Source organism: Saccoglossus kowalevskii, chromosome 3 (assembly GCF_978046115.1).
Source record: "Saccoglossus kowalevskii chromosome 3, keSacKowa6.1, whole genome shotgun sequence".
Taxonomy (NCBI): Eukaryota; Metazoa; Hemichordata; class Enteropneusta; family Harrimaniidae; genus Saccoglossus; species Saccoglossus kowalevskii.
Window position 1 is genome coordinate 9,644,278 of NC_140643.1, and position 20,629 is coordinate 9,664,906.

Here is a 20,629-nt window from a genome sequence, read left to right on the forward strand (position 1 = left end):
TTGTCATGATTTACATCAATACTGACAAAACAAATGTGAATAGTCAGTCTAGATGTCATGATTTACACCAAGACTGGCAAAACAAATGTGAATGGTCAGTCTAATTGTCATGATTTACATCAAAACTGGTAAAACAAATGTGAATAGTCAGTCTAGATGTCATGATTTACATCAAGACTGGCAAAACAAATGTGAATGGTCAGTCTAGTTGTCATGATTTACATCAATACTGGCAAAACAAATGTGAATAGTCAGTCTAGATGTCATGAATTACACCAAAACTGGTAAAACAATTGTGAATAGTCAGTCTAGATGTCATGATTTACATCAAGACTGGCAAAACAAATGTGAATGGTCAGTCTAGTTGTCATGATTTACATCAAGACTGGCAAAACAAATGTGAATGGTCAGTCTAATTGTCATGATTTACATCAAAACTGGTAAAACAAATGTGAATAGTCAGTCTAGATGTCATGATTTACATCAAGACTGGCAAAACAAATGTGAATAGTCTGTCTAGATGTCATGAATTACATCAAGACTGGCAAAACAAATGTGAATAGTCAGTCTAGATGTCATGAATTACATCAAGACTGGCAAAACAAATGTGAATAGTCTGTCTAGATGTCATGATTTACATCAAGACTGGTAAAACAAATGTGAATAGTCAGTCTAGATGTCATGATTTACATCAAGACTGGTAAAACAAATGTGAATAGTCAGTCTAGATGTCATGATTTACATCAAGACTGGTAAAACAAATGTGAATAGTCAGTCTAGATGTCATGATTTACATCAAGACTGGCAAAACAAATGTGAATAGTTAGTCTAGATGTCATGAATTACACCAAAACTGGTAAAAAAAATGTGAATAGTCAGTCTAATTGTCATGATTTACATCAAAACTGGTAAAACAAATGTGAATAGTCAGTCTAGATGTCATGATTTACATCAAGACTGGCAAAACAAATGTGAATGGTCAGTCTAATTGTCATGATTTACATCAAAACTGGTAAAACAAATGTGAATAGTCAGTCTAGATGTCATGATTTACATCAAGACTGGCAAAACAAATGTGAATGGTCAGTCTAGTTGTCATGATTTACATCAATACTGACAAAACAAATGTGAATAGTCAGTCTAGATGTCATGATTTACACCAAGACTGGCAAAACAAATGTGAATGGTCAGTCTAATTGTCATGATTTACATCAAAACTGGTAAAACAAATGTGAATAGTCAGTCTAGATGTCATGATTTACATCAAGACTGGCAAAACAAATGTGAATGGTCAGTCTAGTTGTCATGATTTACATCAATACTGGCAAAACAAATGTGAATAGTCAGTCTAGATGTCATGAATTACACCAAAACTGGTAAAACAAATGTGAATAGTCAGTCTAGATGTCATGATTTACATCAAGACTGGCAAAACAAATGTGAATGGTCAGTCTAGTTGTCATGATTTACATCAAGACTGGCAAAACAAATGTGAATGGTCAGTCTAATTGTCATGATTTACATCAAAACTGGTAAAACAAATGTGAATAGTCAGTCTAGATGTCATGATTTACATCAAGACTGGCAAAACAAATGTGAATGGTCAGTCTAGTTGTCATGATTTACATCAATACTGACAAAACAAATGTGAATAGTCAGTCTAGATGTCATGATTTACACCAAGACTGGCAAAACAAATGTGAATGGTCAGTCTAATTGTCATGATTTACATCAAAACTGGTAAAACAAATGTGAATAGTCAGTCTAGATGTCATGATTTACATCAAGACTGGCAAAACAAATGTGAATGGTCAGTCTAGTTGTCATGATTTACATCAATACTGGCAAAACAAATGTGAATAGTCAGTCTAGATGTCATGAATTACATCAAGACTGGCAAAACAAATGTGAATAGTCTGTCTAGATGTCATGATTTACATCAAGACTGGTAAAACAAATGTGAATAGTCAGTCTAGATGTCATGATTTACATCAAGACTGGTAAAACAAATGTGAATAGTCAGTCTAGATGTCATGATTTACATCAAGACTGGTAAAACAAATGTGAATAGTCAGTCTAGATGTCATGATTTACATCAAGACTGGCAAAACAAATGTGAATAGTTAGTCTAGATGTCATGAATTACACCAAAACTGGTAAAAAAAATGTGAATAGTCAGTCTAATTGTCATGATTTACATCAAAACTGGTAAAACAAATGTGAATAGTCAGTCTAGATGTCATGATTTACATCAAGACTGGCAAAACAAATGTGAATGGTCAGTCTAATTGTCATGATTTACATCAAAACTGGTAAAACAAATGTGAATAGTCAGTCTAGATGTCATGATTTACATCAAGACTGGCAAAACAAATGTGAATGGTCAGTCTAGTTGTCATGATTTACATCAATACTGACAAAACAAATGTGAATAGTCAGTCTAGATGTCATGATTTACACCAAGACTGGCAAAACAAATGTGAATGGTCAGTCTAATTGTCATGATTTACATCAAAACTGGTAAAACAAATGTGAATAGTCAGTCTAGATGTCATGATTTACATCAAGACTGGCAAAACAAATGTGAATGGTCAGTCTAGTTGTCATGATTTACATCAATACTGGCAAAACAAATGTGAATAGTCAGTCTAGATGTCATGAATTACACCAAAACTGGTAAAACAAATGTGAATAGTCAGTCTAGATGTCATGATTTACATCAAGACTGGCAAAACAAATGTGAATGGTCAGTCTAGTTGTCATGATTTACATCAAGACTGGCAAAACAAATGTGAATGGTCAGTCTAATTGTCATGATTTACATCAAAACTGGTAAAACAAATGTGAATAGTCAGTCTAGATGTCATGATTTACATCAAGACTGGCAAAACAAATGTGAATAGTCAGTCTAGATGTCATGATTTACATCAAGACTGGTAAAACAAATGTGAATAGTCAGTCTAGATGTCATGATTTACACCAAGACTGGTAAAACAAATGTGAATAGTCAGTCTAGATGTCATGATTTACATCAAGACTGGTAAAACAAATGTGAATAGTCAGTCTAGATGTCATGATTTACATCAAGACTGGTAAAACAAATGTGAATAGTCTGTCTAGATGTCATGATTTACATCAAGACTGGTAAAACAAATGTGAATAGTCAGTCTAGATGTCATGATTTACATCAAGACTGGTAAAACAAATGTGAATAGTCAGTCTAGATGTCATGATTTACATCAAGACTGGCAAAACAAATGTGAATAGTTAGTCTAGATGTCATGAATTACACCAAAACTGGTAAAAAAATGTGAATAGTCAGTCTAATTGTCATGATTTACATCAAAACTGGTAAAACAAATGTGAATAGTCAGTCTAGATGTCATGATTTACATCAAGACTGGCAAAACAAATGTGAATGGTCAGTCTAATTGTCATGATTTACATCAAAACTGGTAAAACAAATGTGAATAGTCAGTCTAGATGTCATGATTTACATCAAGACTGGCAAAACAAATGTGAATGGTCAGTCTAGTTGTCATGATTTACATCAATACTGACAAAACAAATGTGAATAGTCAGTCTAGATGTCATGATTTACACCAAGACTGGCAAAACAAATGTGAATGGTCAGTCTAATTGTCATGATTTACATCAAAACTGGTAAAACAAATGTGAATAGTCAGTCTAGATGTCATGATTTACATCAAGACTGGCAAAACAAATGTGAATGGTCAGTCTAGTTGTCATGATTTACATCAATACTGGCAAAACAAATGTGAATAGTCAGTCTAGATGTCATGAATTACACCAAAACTGGTAAAACAATTGTGAATAGTCAGTCTAGATGTCATGATTTACATCAAGACTGGCAAAACAAATGTGAATGGTCAGTCTAGTTGTCATGATTTACATCAAGACTGGCAAAACAAATGTGAATGGTCAGTCTAATTGTCATGATTTACATCAAAACTGGTAAAACAAATGTGAATAGTCAGTCTAGATGTCATGATTTACATCAAGACTGGCAAAACAAATGTGAATAGTCAGTCTAGATGTCATGATTTACATCAAGACTGGTAAAACAAATGTGAATAGTCAGTCTAGATGTCATGATTTACACCAAGACTGGTAAAACAAATGTGAATAGTCAGTCTAGATGTCATGATTTACATCAAGACTGGTAAAACAAATGTGAATAGTCAGTCTAGATGTCATGATTTACATCAAGACTGGTAAAACAAATGTGAATAGTCAGTCTAGATGTCATGATTTACATCAAGACTGGTAAAACAAATGTGAATAGTCAGTCTAGATGTCATGATTTACATCAAGACTGGCAAAACAAATGTGAATAGTCAGTCTAGATGTCATGATTTACACCAAGACTGGCAAAAACAAATGTGAATGGTCAGTCTAGATGTCATGATTTACATCAAAACTGGCAAAACAAATGTGAATAGTCAGTCTAGATGTCATGATTTACATGAAGACTGGCAAAACAAATGTGAATGGTCAGTCTAGATGTCATGATTTACATAAAGACTGGCAAAACAAATGTGAATGGTCAGTCTAGATGTCATGATTTACATCAAGACTGGCAAAACAAATGTGAATAGTCAGTCTAGATGTCATGATTTACATCAAGACTGGCAAAACAAATGTGAATAGTCAGTCTAGATGTCATGATTTACACCAAGACTGGTAAAAACAAATGTGAATGGTCAGTCTAGATGTCATGATTTACACCAAAACTGGCAAAACAAATGTGAATAGTCAGTGTAGATGTCATGATTTACACCAAAACTGGTAAAAACAAATGTGAATGGTCAGCCTAGATGTCATGATTTACATCAAGACTGGCAAAACAAATGTGAATGGTCAGTCTAGATGTCATGATTTACACCAAGACTGGTAAAAACAAATGTGAATGGTCAGTCTAGATGTCATGATTTACACCAAAACTGGCAAAACAAATGTGAATAGTCAGTGTAGATGTCATGATTTACACCAAAACTGGTAAAAACAAATGTGAATAGTCTGTCTCGATGTCATGACTTACATAAAGACTGGCAAAACAAATGTGAATGGTCAGTCTAGATGTCATGATTTACACCAAGACTGGCAAAACAAATGTGAATGGTCAGTCTAATTGTCATGATTTACATCAATACTGACAAAACAAATGTGAATAGTCAGTCTAGATGTCATGATTACACCAAAACTGGCAAAACAAATGTGAATGGTCAGTCTAGATGTCATGATTTACACCAAGACTGGTAACAAAAATGTGAATAGTCTGTCTAGATGTCATGATTTACACCAAGACTGGCAAAACAAATGTGAAGAGTCAGTCTAGATGTCATGATTTACATCAAGACTGGTAAAACAAATGTGAATGGTCAGTCTAGATGTCATGATTTACACCAAGACTGGCAAAACAAATGTGAATAGTCAGTCTAGATGTCATGATTTACATCAAGACTGGTAAAACAAATGTGAATGGTTAGTCTAGATGTCATGATTTACACCAAGACTGGCAAAACAAATGTGAATGGTCAGTCTAGATGCCATGATTTACACCAAGACTGGTAAAAAAATGTGAATAGTCTGTCTAGATGTCATGATTTACACCAAGACTGGTAAAAAAAATTTGAATAGTCAGTCTAGATGTCATGATTTACACCAAGACTGGCAAAACAAATGTGAATAGTCAGTCTAGATGTCATGATTTACACCAAGACTGGCAAAACAAATGTGAATAGTCAGTCTAGATGTCAGGATTTACACCAAGACTGGCAAAACAAATGTGAATAGTCAGTCTAGATGTCATGATTTACACCAAAACTGGCAAAACAAATGTAAATGGTCAGTCTAGATGTCATGATTTACACCAAAACTGGCAAAACAAATGTGAATAGTCAGTCTAGATGTCATGATTTACACCAAGACTGGCAAAACAAATGTGAATGGTCAGTCTCGATGTCATGATTTACACCAAAACTGGCAAAACAAATGTGAATGGTCAGTCTAGATGTCATGATTTACATCAAGACTGGCAAAACAAATGTGAATAGTCTGTCTAGATGTCATGATTTACATCAAGACTGGTAAAACAAATGTGAATGGTCAGTCTAGATGTCATGATTTACATCAAGACTGGTAAAACAAATGTGAATAGTCAGTCTAGATGTCATGATTTACACCAAAACTGGCAAAACAAATGTGAATAGTCAGTCTCGATGTCATGATTTACACCAAGACTGGTAAAACAAATGTGAATAGTCAGTCTAGATGTCATGATTTACACCAAGACTGGCAAAACAAATGTGAATGGTCAGTCTAGATGTCATGATTTACATCAAGACTGGCAAAACAAATGTGAATAGTCTGTCTAGATGTCATGATTTACATCAAGACTGGTAAAACAAATGTGAATGGTCAGTCTAGATGTCATGATTTACACCAAAACTGGCAAAACAAATGTGAATAGTCAGTCTCGATGTCATGATTTACACCAAGACTGGTAAAACAAATGTGAATAGTCAGTCTAGATGTCATGATTTACACCAAGACTGGCAAAACAAATGTGAATGGTCAGTCTAGATGTCATGATTTACATCAAGACTGGCAAAACAAATGTGAATGGTCAGTCTAGATGTCATGATTTACACCAAGACTGGTAAAACAAATGTGAATGGTCAGTCTAGATGTCATGATTTACACCAAGACTGGCAAAACAAATGTGAATAGTCTGTCTAGATGTCATGATTTACATCAAGACTGGTAAAACAAATGTGAATGGTCAGTCTAGATGTCATGATTTACATAAAGACTGGTAAAACAAATGTGAATAGTCAGTCTAGATGTCATGATTTACACCAAGACTGGCAAAACAAATGTGAAGAGTCAGTCTAGATGTCATGATTTACATCAAGACTGGTAAAACAAATGTGAATGGTCAGTCTAGATGTCATGATTTACACCAAGACTGGCAAAACAAATGTGAATAGTCAGTCTAGATGTCATGATTTACATCAAGACTGGTAAAACAAATGTGAATGGTCAGTCTAGATGTCATGATTTACACCAAGACTGGCAAAACAAATGTGAATGGTCAGTCTAGATGTCATGATTTACACCAAGACTGGTAAAAAATGTGAATAGTCTGTCTAGATGTCATGATTTACACCAAGACTGGCAAAACAAATGTGAATAGTCAGTCTAGATGTCATGATTTACACCAAGACTGGCAAAACAAATGTGAATGGTCAGTCTAGATGTCATGATTTACACCAAGACTGGTAAAAAAAATGTGAATAGTCAGTCTAGATGTCATGATTTACACCAAGACTGGCAAAACAAATGTGAATAGTTAGTCTAGATGTCATGATTTACACCAAGACTGGCAAAACAAATGTGAATAGTCAGTCTAGATGTCATGATTTACACCAAAACTGGCAAAACAAATGTGAATAGTCAGTCTAGATGTCATGATTTACACCAAGACTGGCAAAACAAATGTGAATGGTCAGTCTCGATGTCATGATTTACACCAAGACTGGCAAAACAAATGTGAATAGTCTGTCTAGATGTCATGATTTACATCAAGACTGGCAAAACAAATGTGAATAGTCAGTCTAGATGTCATGATTTACACCAAGACTGGTAACAAAAATGTGAATAGTCTGTCTAGATGTCATGATTTACACCAAGACTGGCAAAACAAATGTGAAGAGTCAGTCTTGATGTCATGATTTACACCAAGACTGGCAAAACAAATGTGAATAGTCAGTCTAGATGTCAGGATTTACACCAAGACTGGCAAAACAAATGTGAATAGTCAGTCTAGATGTCATGATTTACACCAAAACTGGCAAAACAAATGTAAATGGTCAGTCTAGATGTCATGATTTACACCAAAACTGGCAAAACAAATGTGAATAGTCAGTCTAGATGTCATGATTTACACCAAGACTGGCAAAACAAATGTGAATGGTCAGTCTCGATGTCATGATTTACACCAAAACTGGCAAAACAAATGTGAATGGTCAGTCTAGATGTCATGATTTACATCAAGACTGGCAAAACAAATGTGATAGGTCTGTCTAGATGTCATGATTTACATCAAGACTGGTAAAACAAATGTGAATGGTCAGTCTAGATGTCATGATTTACATCAAGACTGGTAAAACAAATGTGAATAGTCAGTCTAGATGTCATGATTTACACCAAAACTGGCAAAACAAATGTGAATAGTCAGTCTCGATGTCATGATTTACACCAAGACTGGTAAAACAAATGTGAATAGTCCGTCTAGATGTCATGATTTACACCAAGACTGGCAAAACAAATGTGAATGGTCAGTCTAGATGTCATGATTTACATCAAGACTGGCAAAACAAATGTGAATAGTCTGTCTAGATGTCATGATTTACATCAAGACTGGTAAAACAAATGTGAATGGTCAGTCTAGATGTCATGATTTACACCAAAACTGGCAAAACAAATGTGAATAGTCAGTCTCGATGTCATGATTTACACCAAGACTGGTAAAACAAATGTGAATAGTCAGTCTAGATGTCATGATTTACACCAAGACTGGCAAAACAAATGTGAATGGTCAGTCTAGATGTCATGATTTACATCAAGACTGGCAAAACAAATGTGAATGGTCAGTCTAGATGTCATGATTTACACCAAGACTGGTAAAACAAATGTGAATGGTCAGTCTAGATGTCATGATTTACACCAAGACTGGCAAAACAAATGTGAATAGTCTGTCTAGATGTCATGATTTACATCAAGACTGGTAAAACAAATGTGAATGGTCAGTCTAGATGTCATGATTTACATAAAGACTGGTAAAACAAATGTGAATAGTCAGTCTAGATGTCATGATTTACACCAAGACTGGCAAAACAAATGTGAAGAGTCAGTCTAGATGTCATGATTTACATCAAGACTGGTAAAACAAATGTGAATGGTCAGTCTAGATGTCATGATTTACACCAAGACTGGCAAAACAAATGTGAATAGTCAGTCTAGATGTCATGATTTACATCAAGACTGGTAAAACAAATGTGAATGGTCAGTCTAGATGTCATGATTTACACCAAGACTGGCAAAACAAATGTGAATGGTCAGTCTAGATGTCATGATTTACACCAAGACTGGTAAAAAATGTGAATAGTCTGTCTAGATGTCATGATTTACACCAAGACTGGCAAAACAAATGTGAATAGTCAGTCTAGATGTCATGATTTACACCAAGACTGGCAAAACAAATGTGAATGGTCAGTCTAGATGTCATGATTTACACCAAGACTGGTAAAAAAAATGTGAATAGTCAGTCTAGATGTCATGATTTACACCAAGACTGGCAAAACAAATGTGAATAGTCAGTCTAGATGTCATGATTTACACCAAGACTGGCAAAACAAATGTGAATAGTCAGTCTAGATGTCAGGATTTACACCAAGACTGGCAAAACAAATGTGAATAGTCAGTCTAGATGTCATGATTTACACCAAAACTGGCAAAACAAATGTAAATGGTCAGTCTAGATGTCATGATTTACACCAAAACTGGCAAAACAAATGTGAATAGTCAGTCTAGATGTCATGATTTACACCAAGACTGGCAAAACAAATGTGAATAGTCTGTCTAGATGTCATGATTTACATCAAGACTGGCAAAACAAATGTGAATAGTCAGTCTAGATGTCATGATTTACACCAAGACTGGTAACAAAAATGTGAATAGTCTGTCTAGATGTCATGATTTACACCAAGACTGGCAAAACAAATGTGAAGAGTCAGTCTAGATGTCATGATTTACATCAAGACTGGTAAAACAAATGTGAATGGTCAGTCTAGATGTCATGATTTACACCAAGACTGGCAAAACAAATGTGAATAGTCAGTCTAGATGTCATGATTTACATCAAGACTGGTAAAACAAATGTGAATGGTTAGTCTAGATGTCATGATTTACACCAAGACTGGCAAAACAAATGTGAATGGTCAGTCTAGATGTCATGATTTACACCAAGACTGGTAAAAAAATGTGAATAGTCTGTCTAGATGTCATGATTTACACCAAGACTGGCAAAACAAATGTGAATAGTCAGTCTAGATGTCATGATTTACACCAAGACTGGCAAAACAAATGTGAATGGTCAGTCTAGATGTCATGATTTACACCAAGACTGGTAAAAAAAATGTGAATAGTCAGTCTAGATGTCATGATTTACACCAAGACTGGTAAAAACAAATGTGAATAGTCAGTCTAGATGTCATGATTTACACCAAGACTGGCAAAACAAATGTGAATAGTCAGTCTAGATGTCAGGATTTACACCAAGACTGGCAAAACAAATGTGAATAGTCAGTCTAGATGTCATGATTTACATCAAGACTGGCAAAACAAATGTGAATAGTCAGTCTAGATGTCATGATTTACACCAAGACTGGCAAAACAAATGTGAATAGTCAGTCTAGATGTCAGGATTTACAACAAGACTGGCAAAACAAATGTGAATAGTCAGTCTAGATGTCATGATTTACACCAAAACTGGCAAAACAAATGTAAATGGTCAGTCTAGATGTCATGATTTACACCAAAACTGGCAAAACAAATGTGAATAGTCAGTCTAGATGTCATGATTTACACCAAGACTGGCAAAACAAATGTGAATGGTCAGTCTAGATGTCATGATTTACATCAAGACTGGCAAAACAAATGTGAATGGTCAGTCTAGTTGTCATGATTTACATAAAGACTGGTAAAACAAATGTGAATAGTCAGTCTAGATGTCATGATTTACATCAAGACTGGCAAAACAAATGTGAATAGTCAGTCTAGATGTCATGATTTACACCAAAACTGGCAAAACAAATGTGAATAGTCAGTCTAGATGTCATGATTTACACCAAGACTGGCAAAACAAATGTGAATGGTCAGTCTAGATGTCATGATTTACATCAAGACTGGCAAAACAAATGTGAATGGTCAGTCTAGTTGTCATGATTTACATAAAGACTGGCAAAACAAATGTGAATGGTCAGTCTAGATGTCATGATTTACATCAAGACTGGCAAAACAAATGTGAATGGTCAGTCTAGATGTCATGATTTACATCAAGACTGGCAAAACAAATGTGAATGGTCAGTCTAGTTGTCATGATTTACATAAAGACTGGCAAAACAAATGTGAATGGTCAGTCTAGATGTCATGATTTACATCAAGGCTGGCAAAACAAATGTGAATGGTCAGTCTAGATGTCATGATTTACATAAAGACTGGTAAAACAAATGTGAATAGTCAGTCTAGATGTCATGATTTACACCAAGACTGGTAAAACAAATGTGAATAGTCAGTCTAGATGTCATGATTCACACCAAGACTGGCAAAACAAATGTGAATAGTCAGTCTAGATGTCAGGATTTACACCAAGACTGGCAAAACAAATGTGAATAGTCAGTCTAGATGTCATGATTTACACCAAAACTGGCAAAACAAATGTAAATGGTCAGTCTAGATGTCATGATTTACACCAAAACTGGCAAAACAAATGTGAATAGTCAGTCTAGATGTCATGATTTACACCAAGACTGGCAAAACAAATGTGAATGGTCAGTCTCGATGTCATGATTTACACCAAAACTGGCAAAACAAATGTGAATAGTCTGTCTAGATGTCATGATTTACATCAAGACTGGTAAAACAAATGTGAATGGTCAGTCTAGATGTCATGATTTACACCAAAACTGGCAAAACAAATGTGAATAGTCAGTCTCGATGTCATGATTTACACCAAGACTGGTAAAACAAATGTGAATAGTCAGTCTAGATGTCATGATTTACACCAAGACTGGCAAAACAAATGTGAATGGTCAGTCTAGATGTCATGATTTACATCAAGACTGGCAAAACAAATGTGAATGGTCAGTCTAGATGTCATGATTTACACCAAAACTGGCAAAACAAATGTAAATGGTCAGTCTAGATGTCATGATTTACACCAAAACTGGCAAAACAAATGTGAATAGTCAGTCTAGATGTCATGATTTACACCAAGACTGGCAAAACAAATGTGAATGGTCAGTCTAGATGTCATGATTTACATCAAGACTGGCAAAACAAATGTGAATGGTCAGTCTAGTTGTCATGATTTACATAAAGACTGGTAAAACAAATGTGAATAGTCAGTCTAGATGTCATGATTTACATCAAGACTGGCAAAACAAATGTGAATAGTCAGTCTAGATGTCATGATTTACACCAAAACTGGCAAAACAAATGTGAATAGTCAGTCTAGATGTCATGATTTACACCAAGACTGGCAAAACAAATGTGAATGGTCAGTCTAGATGTCATGATTTACATCAAGACTGGCAAAACAAATGTGAATGGTCAGTCTAGTTGTCATGATTTACATAAAGACTGGCAAAACAAATGTGAATGGTCAGTCTAGATGTCATGATTTACATCAAGACTGGCAAAACAAATGTGAATGGTCAGTCTAGATGTCATGATTTACATCAAGACTGGCAAAACAAATGTGAATGGTCAGTCTAGTTGTCATGATTTACATAAAGACTGGCAAAACAAATGTGAATGGTCAGTCTAGATGTCATGATTTACATCAAGACTGGCAAAACAAATGTGAATGGTCAGTCTAGATGTCATGATTTACATAAAGACTGGTAAAACAAATGTGAATAGTCAGTCTAGATGTCATGATTTACACCAAGACTGGTAAAACAAATGTGAATAGTCAGTCTAGATGTCATGATTCACACCAAGACTGGCAAAACAAATGTGAATAGTCAGTCTAGATGTCAGGATTTACACCAAGACTGGCAAAACAAATGTGAATAGTCAGTCTAGATGTCATGATTTACACCAAAACTGGCAAAACAAATGTAAATGGTCAGTCTAGATGTCATGATTTACACCAAAACTGGCAAAACAAATGTGAATAGTCAGTCTAGATGTCATGATTTACACCAAGACTGGCAAAACAAATGTGAATGGTCAGTCTCGATGTCATGATTTACACCAAAACTGGCAAAACAAATGTGAATAGTCTGTCTAGATGTCATGATTTACATCAAGACTGGTAAAACAAATGTGAATGGTCAGTCTAGATGTCATGATTTACACCAAAACTGGCAAAACAAATGTGAATAGTCAGTCTCGATGTCATGATTTACACCAAGACTGGTAAAACAAATGTGAATAGTCAGTCTAGATGTCATGATTTACACCAAGACTGGCAAAACAAATGTGAATGGTCAGTCTAGATGTCATGATTTACATCAAGACTGGCAAAACAAATGTGAATGGTCAGTCTAGATGTCATGATTTACACCAAGACTGGTAAAACAAATGTGAATGGTCAGTCTAGATGTCATGATTTACACCAAGACTGGCAAAACAAATGTGAATAGTCTGTCTAGATGTCATGATTTACATCAAGACTGGTAAAACAAATGTGAATGGTCAGTCTAGATGTCATGATTTACATAAAGACTGGTAAAACAAATGTGAATAGTCAGTCTAGATGTCATGATTTACACCAAGACTGGTAACAAAAATGTGAATAGTCTGTCTAGATGTCATGATTTACACCAAGACTGGCAAAACAAATGTGAAGAGTCAGTCTAGATGTCATGATTTACATCAAGACTGGTAAAACAAATGTGAATGGTCAGTCTAGATGTCATGATTTACACCAAGACTGGCAAAACAAATGTGAATAGTCAGTCTAGATGTCATGATTTACATCAAGACTGGTAAAACAAATGTGAATGGTCAGTCTAGATGTCATGATTTACACCAAGACTGGCAAAACAAATGTGAATGGTCAGTCTAGATGTCATGATTTACACCAAGACTGGTAAAAAAATGTGAATAGTCTGTCTAGATGTCATGATTTACACCAAGACTGGCAAAACAAATGTGAATAGTCAGTCTAGATGTCATGATTTACATCAAGACTGGCAAAACAAATGTGAATGGTCAGTCTAGTTGTCATGATTTACATAAAGACTGGTAAAACAAATGTGAATAGTCAGTCTAGATGTCATGATTTACATCAAGACTGGCAAAACAAATGTGAATAGTCAGTCTAGATGTCATGATTTACACCAAAACTGGCAAAACAAATGTGAATAGTCAGTCTAGATGTAATGATTTACACCAAGACTGGCAAAACAAATGTGAATGGTCAGTCTAGATGTCATGATTTACATCAAGACTGGCAAAACAAATGTGAATGGTCAGTCTAGTTGTCATGATTTACATAAAGACTGGCAAAACAAATGTGAATGGTCAGTCTAGATGTCATGATTTACATCAAGACTGGCAAAACAAATGTGAATGGTTGTCTAGATGTCATGATTTACATCAAGACTGGCAAAACAAATGTGAATGGTCAGTCTAGTTGTCATGATTTACATATAGACTGGCAAAACAAATGTGAATGGTCAGTCTAGATGTCATGATTTACATCAAGACTGGCAAAACAAATGTGAATGGTCAGTCTAGATGTCATGATTTACATAAAGACTGGTAAAACAAATGTGAATAGTCAGTCTAGATGTCATGATTTACACCAAGACTGGTAAAACAAATGTGAATAGTCAGTCTAGATGTCATGATTTACATCAAGACTGGCAAAACAAATGTGAATAGTCAGTCTAGATGTCATGATTCACACCAAGACTGGCAAAACAAATGTGAATGGTCAGTCTAGATGCCATGATTTACACCCAGACTGGTAAAACAAATGTGAATGGTCAGTCTAGATGTCATGATTTACATAAAGACTGGTAAAACAAATGTGAATGGTCAGTCTAGATGTCATGATTTACACCAAGACTGGGAAAACAAATGTGAATAGTCAGTCTAGATGTCATGATTTACACCAAGACTGGTAAAACAAATGTGAATGGTCAGTCTAGATGTCATGATTTACATCAAGACTGGTAAAACAAATGTGAATGGTCAGTCTAGATGTCATGATTTACACCAAGACTGGCAAAACAAATGTGAATTGTCAGTCTAGATGTCATGATTTACACCAAGACTGGCAAAACAAATGTGAATGGTCAGTCTAGATGTCATGATTTACATCAAGACTGGTAAAACAAATGTGAATGGTCAGTCTAGATGTCATGATTTACACCAAGACTGGTAAAACAAATGTGAATGGTCAGTCTAGATGTCATGATTTACATCAAGACTGGTAAAACAAATGTGAATGGTCAGTCTAGATGTCATGATTCACACCAAGACTGGCAAAATAAATGTGAATGGTCAGTCTAGTTGTCATGATTTACATCAAGACTGGCAAAACAAATGTGAATGGTCAGTCTAGATGTCATGATTCACACCAAGACTGGCAAAACAAATGTGAATGGTCAGTCTAGATGTCATGATTTACACCAAGACTGGTAAAACAAATGTGAATAGTCAGTCTCGATGTCATGATTTACACCAAAACTGGGAAAACAAATGTGAATGGTCAGTCTAGATGTCATGATTTACACCAAAACTGGCAAAACAAATGTAAATGGTCAGTCTAGATGTCATGATTTACATCAAGACTGGCAAAACAAATGTGAATAGTCAGTCTAGATGTCATGATTTACACCAAGACTGGCAAAACAAATGTGAATAGTCAGTCTAGATGTCATGATTTACACCAAGACTGGCAAAACAAATGTGAATAGTCAGTCTAGATGTCATGATTTACACCAAGACTGGCAAAACAAATGTGAATAGTCAGTCTAGATGTCATGATTTACATAAAGACTGGCAAAACAAATGTGAATAGTCAGTCTCGATGTCATGATTTACACCAACACTGGGAAAACAAATGTGAATGGTCAGTCTAGATGTCATGATTTACACCAAGACTGGCAAAACAAATGTGAATGGTCAGTCTAGATGTCATGATTTACACCAAGACTGGTAAAACAAATGTGAATAGTCAGTCTCGATGTCATGATTTACACCAAAACTGGCAAAACAAATGTGAATAGTCAGTCTAGATGTCATGATTCACACCAAGACTGGCAAAACAAATGTGAATGGTCAGTCTAGATGCCATGATTTACACCAAGACTGGTAAAACAAATGTGAATGGTCAGTCTAGATGTCATGATTTACATAAAGACTGGTAAAACAAATGTGAATGGTCAGTCTAGATATCATGATTTACACCAAAACTGGCAAAACAAATGTAAATGGTCAGTCTAGATGTCATGATTTACATCAAGACTGGCAAAACAAATGTGAATAGTCAGTCTAGATGTCATGATTTACACCAAGACTGGCAAAACAAATGTGAATAGTCAGTCTAGATGTCATGATTTACATCAAGACTGGCAAAACAAATGTGAATAGTCAGTCTAGATGTCATGATTTACACCAAGACTGGTAAAACAAATGTGAATAGTCAGTCTAGATGTCATGATTTACACCAAGACTGGCAAAACAAATGTGAATAGTCAGTCTAGATGCCATGATTTACATCAAGACTGGCAAAACAAATGTGAATGGTCAGTCTAGATGTCATGATTTACATCAAGACTGGCAAAACAAATGTGAATGGTCAGTCTAGATGTCATGATTTACACCAAGACTGACAAAACAAATGTGAATGGTCAGTCTAGATGTCATGATTTACACCAAGACTGGCAAAACAAATGTGAATAGTCAGTCTAGATGCCATGATTTACATCAAGACTGGCAAAACAAATGTGAATGGTCAGTCTAGATGTCATGATTTACACCAAGACTGGCAAAACAAATGTGAATAGTCTGTCTAGATGTCATGATTTACATCAAGACTGGCAAAACAAATGTGAATGGTCAGTCTAGTTGTCATGATTTACATCAAGACTGGTAAAACACATGTGAATGGTCAGTCTAGATGTCATGATTTACATCAAGACTAGCAAAACAAATGTGAATAGTCAGTCTAGATGTCATGATTTACACCAAGACTGGTAAAACAAATGTGAATAGTCAGTCTAGATGTCATGATTTACATCAAGACTGGCAAAACAAATGTGAATGGTCAGTCTAGATGTCATGATTTACACCAAGACTGACAAAACAAATGTGAATGGTCAGTCTAGATGTCATGATTTACACCAAGACTGGCAAAACAAATGTGAATAGTCAGTCTAGATGCCATGATTTACATCAAGACTGGCAAAACAAATGTGAATGGTCAGTCTAGATGTCATGATTTACACCAAGACTGGCAAAACAAATGTAAATAGTCTGTCTAGATGTCATGATTTACATCAAGACTGGCAAAACAAATATGAATGGTCAGTCTAGTTGTCATGATTTACATCAAGACTGGTAAAACACATGTGAATGGTCAGTCTAGATGTCATGATTTACATCAAGACTGGCAAAACAAATGTGAATAGTCAGTCTAGATGTCATGATTTACATCAAGACTGGCAAAACAAATGTGAATAGTCAGTCTAGATGTCATGATTTACATCAAGACTGGCAAAACAAATGTGAATAGTCAGTCTAGATGTCATGAATTACATCAAGACTGGCAAAACAAATGTGAATAGTCAGTCTAGATGTCATGATTTACATCAAGACTGGTAAAACAAATGTGAATAGTCTGTCTAGATGTCATGAATTACATCAAGACTGGCAAAACAAATGTGAATAGTCAGTCTAGATGTCATGAATTACATCAAGACTGGCAAAACAAATGTGAATAGTCTGTCTAGATGTCATGATTTACATCAAGACTGCTAAAACAAATGTGAATAGTCAGTCTAGATGTCATGATTTACATCAAGACTGGTAAAACAAATGTGAATAGTCAGTCTAGATGTCATGATTTACATCAAGACTGGTAAAACAAATGTGAATAGTCAGTCTAGATGTCATGATTTACATCAAGACTGGCAAAACAAATGTGAATAGTTAGTCTAGATGTCATGAATTACACCAAAACTGGTAAAAAAAATGTGAATAGTCAGTCTAATTGTCATGATTTACATCAAAACTGGTAAAACAAATGTGAATAGTCAGTCTAGATGTCATGATTTACATCACAACTGGCAAAACAAATGTGAATGGTCAGTCTAATTGTCATGATTTACATCAAAACTGGTAAAACAAATGTGAATAGTCAGTCTAGATGTCATGATTTACATCAAGACTGGCAAAACAAATGTGAATGGTCAGTCTAGTTGTCATGATTTACATCAATACTGACAAAACAAATGTGAATAGTCAGTCTAGATGTCATGATTTACACCAAGACTGGCAAAACAAATGTGAATGGTCAGTCTAATTGTCATGATTTACATCAAAACTGGTAAAACAAATGTGAATAGTCAGTCTAGATGTCATGATTTACATCAAGACTGGCAAAACAAATGTGAATGGTCAGTCTAGTTGTCATGATTTACATCAATACTGGCAAAACAAATGTGAATGGTCAGTCTAGTTGTCATGATTTACATCAAGACTGGCAAAACAAATGTGAATAGTCAGTCTAGATGTCATGATTTACATCAAGACTGGTAAAACAAATGTGAATAGTCAGTCTAGATGTCATGATTTACATCAAGACTGGTAAAACAAATGTGAATAGTCAGTCTAGATGTCATGATTTACACCAAGACTGGCAAAACAAATGTGAATAGTCAGTCTAGATGTCATGAATTACAGCAGGTCTGGTAAATGGTAATGCAAATTGTCAGTCGGCATTGTATTGAATTACACCAAGACTGGCAGCCAATCAATTCATAGTGCCTGGCATCTATTTGAACTTTCTGTCCCACGTGTCTGTGGGTGACACAATGCACATATCACAAACCCAGGGGTGGTTCTCTGAATAAAATATAGTTCGCAAGCTGAAGTAAAAAAAACGCTTTAGTTATTTGATGCATATACGCATGTACCGTGTTTAGAGTCGAATATTTTAAAATATATAAATAAAAGGCTCACTTTCACTTGTCTTGGGATACAACGTGTTTACAACAAAAAGAACATTTCTCATTTTTTCACGCAATAAACAGTATGAATTTAGTATGTATATAAGGTATCTAGTTTAAGTTTCTGCACTTGATGAAAAAGGGTATAATTTCACAAAACTAAGTACGTGTTTAGAGGCTTTTTGAAAAGCTGTACTTTACCATGGGTAACAGGTCTGACCCTTGACACGTTGACAACGTCGCTGTGGTATGTCTTCTGGTATGTGCCATATCTTACCTGTTAGGTTCAATTAAACCAGTAACAGTTTGTATTTTTCCTCGAAGACGATCCTTGTTCCCCATTTCTGCATTAGTGTGGTGATTGTCACGTATTCCTAATGCAGTCCTATAAACTAAATATTTCACACAAAAGAATTGGTTAGAGTCTATGGTAGCTCTCCAAGCTGATGGTGACTTTTATTACTTTTTATTACATTATATCGTGCAAAGTACGATGAGCATAAAGGCTGCTGACACAGGCTACCGCCTTTTAAGATAACACTCAGCCATTCACATAGTAGATAGTTCTGTTGTTATAAATAACTGCCTATAAAATGTCAAACTGACATTACAAACGAGCATGACAGCTAGCGGTCACATCCTGAACTCTGGTTAACCTTTTATCAGGATGTGGTCATTACACATGTCGCAGATTGGTCAGAAACATGTCTTGTTTATGTTTCTATAAGGAGACATGTTTTTGATATGTTCACTCCTACTGAGTTATGTTTGTAACATGGCTGACAAAATTCTAACAAAACTATAAAATTGGGTATGGACATTTCTCAGACTAATCTCAAACACGTCCCAAAACGACTAATAATAATTATTCCACGGAGTCTCACAATATTTCACGGGATTTCATGAGATCTTGAGTCGGCTATAATGGATTTTAAGGTAGAAATGATGTGGTAGTATCAGCACACCGGAGTTCATAAATTGAACAGTGTGAGTTACTCAGTTACTCACTTGAACTACAATTTGATGCATGCCACAGTAGTTAGTGATGTTAGCGATCGTTATCACGGAATATTTATTATCAATACTGTTTTAATTGCCTATATCTATGCCTGAAGTAGTGAGTGCAAAGATCAACGTAAGGCATAAATTGTACCATTTTTGATAGGGTTTGCAGGGTATTATAGAAACTTGGAAAGATGTTGTGAACTCAAAGAACCGACTGCGATCTTGAATTGCACAAATGTAGTGACCCTTCCTTTAAAGTGGATGCTTGTGTTATGACAGCGGCTTCACGTTCGCACATTCCCATCACACGTCGTTAAACTATTGTTTAGAATCAACAACTTGCATGTTTAGGGTGGAAATTATAAACATATATTACAGGAATTTGATAAATAGATTGTTTACTTATTGTAGTAGTGGCAACTTTCCAAGGCTTTAACCGTGAGACACATCCCTGGTAATCACGTGATCATACCAACGACTGCAGCGATTGGCTGATCGCATGTTTACTACGCCACGCCTTAGTGTTTTGACTTTTAATAGAGAGAGTTTGTTTTTTATTAATTTATTGTTATTTCACAAAATAATAAAATACAAGACACACACAATTAATGGAAAAACAAAACAAA

At 35.2% G+C, this 20,629-nt stretch overlaps 1 protein-coding gene across 1 annotated transcript in view; it reads right to left on the reverse strand.

Annotated features, from left to right (window-relative positions):
- LOC100371741 (N-acetyltaurine hydrolase-like) overlaps nucleotides 1–19,340 on the reverse strand; it is a 73,619-nt gene extending 54,279 nt beyond the window's left edge. The window contains exon 1 of the mRNA XM_002739009.2: nucleotides 19,276–19,340. Coding sequence (XP_002739055.2) covers nucleotides 19,276–19,340 — 65 coding nt within the window. The remainder of the gene's footprint in view (nucleotides 1–19,275) is intronic.
- Nucleotides 19,341–20,629: the final 1,289 nt, after the last annotated feature.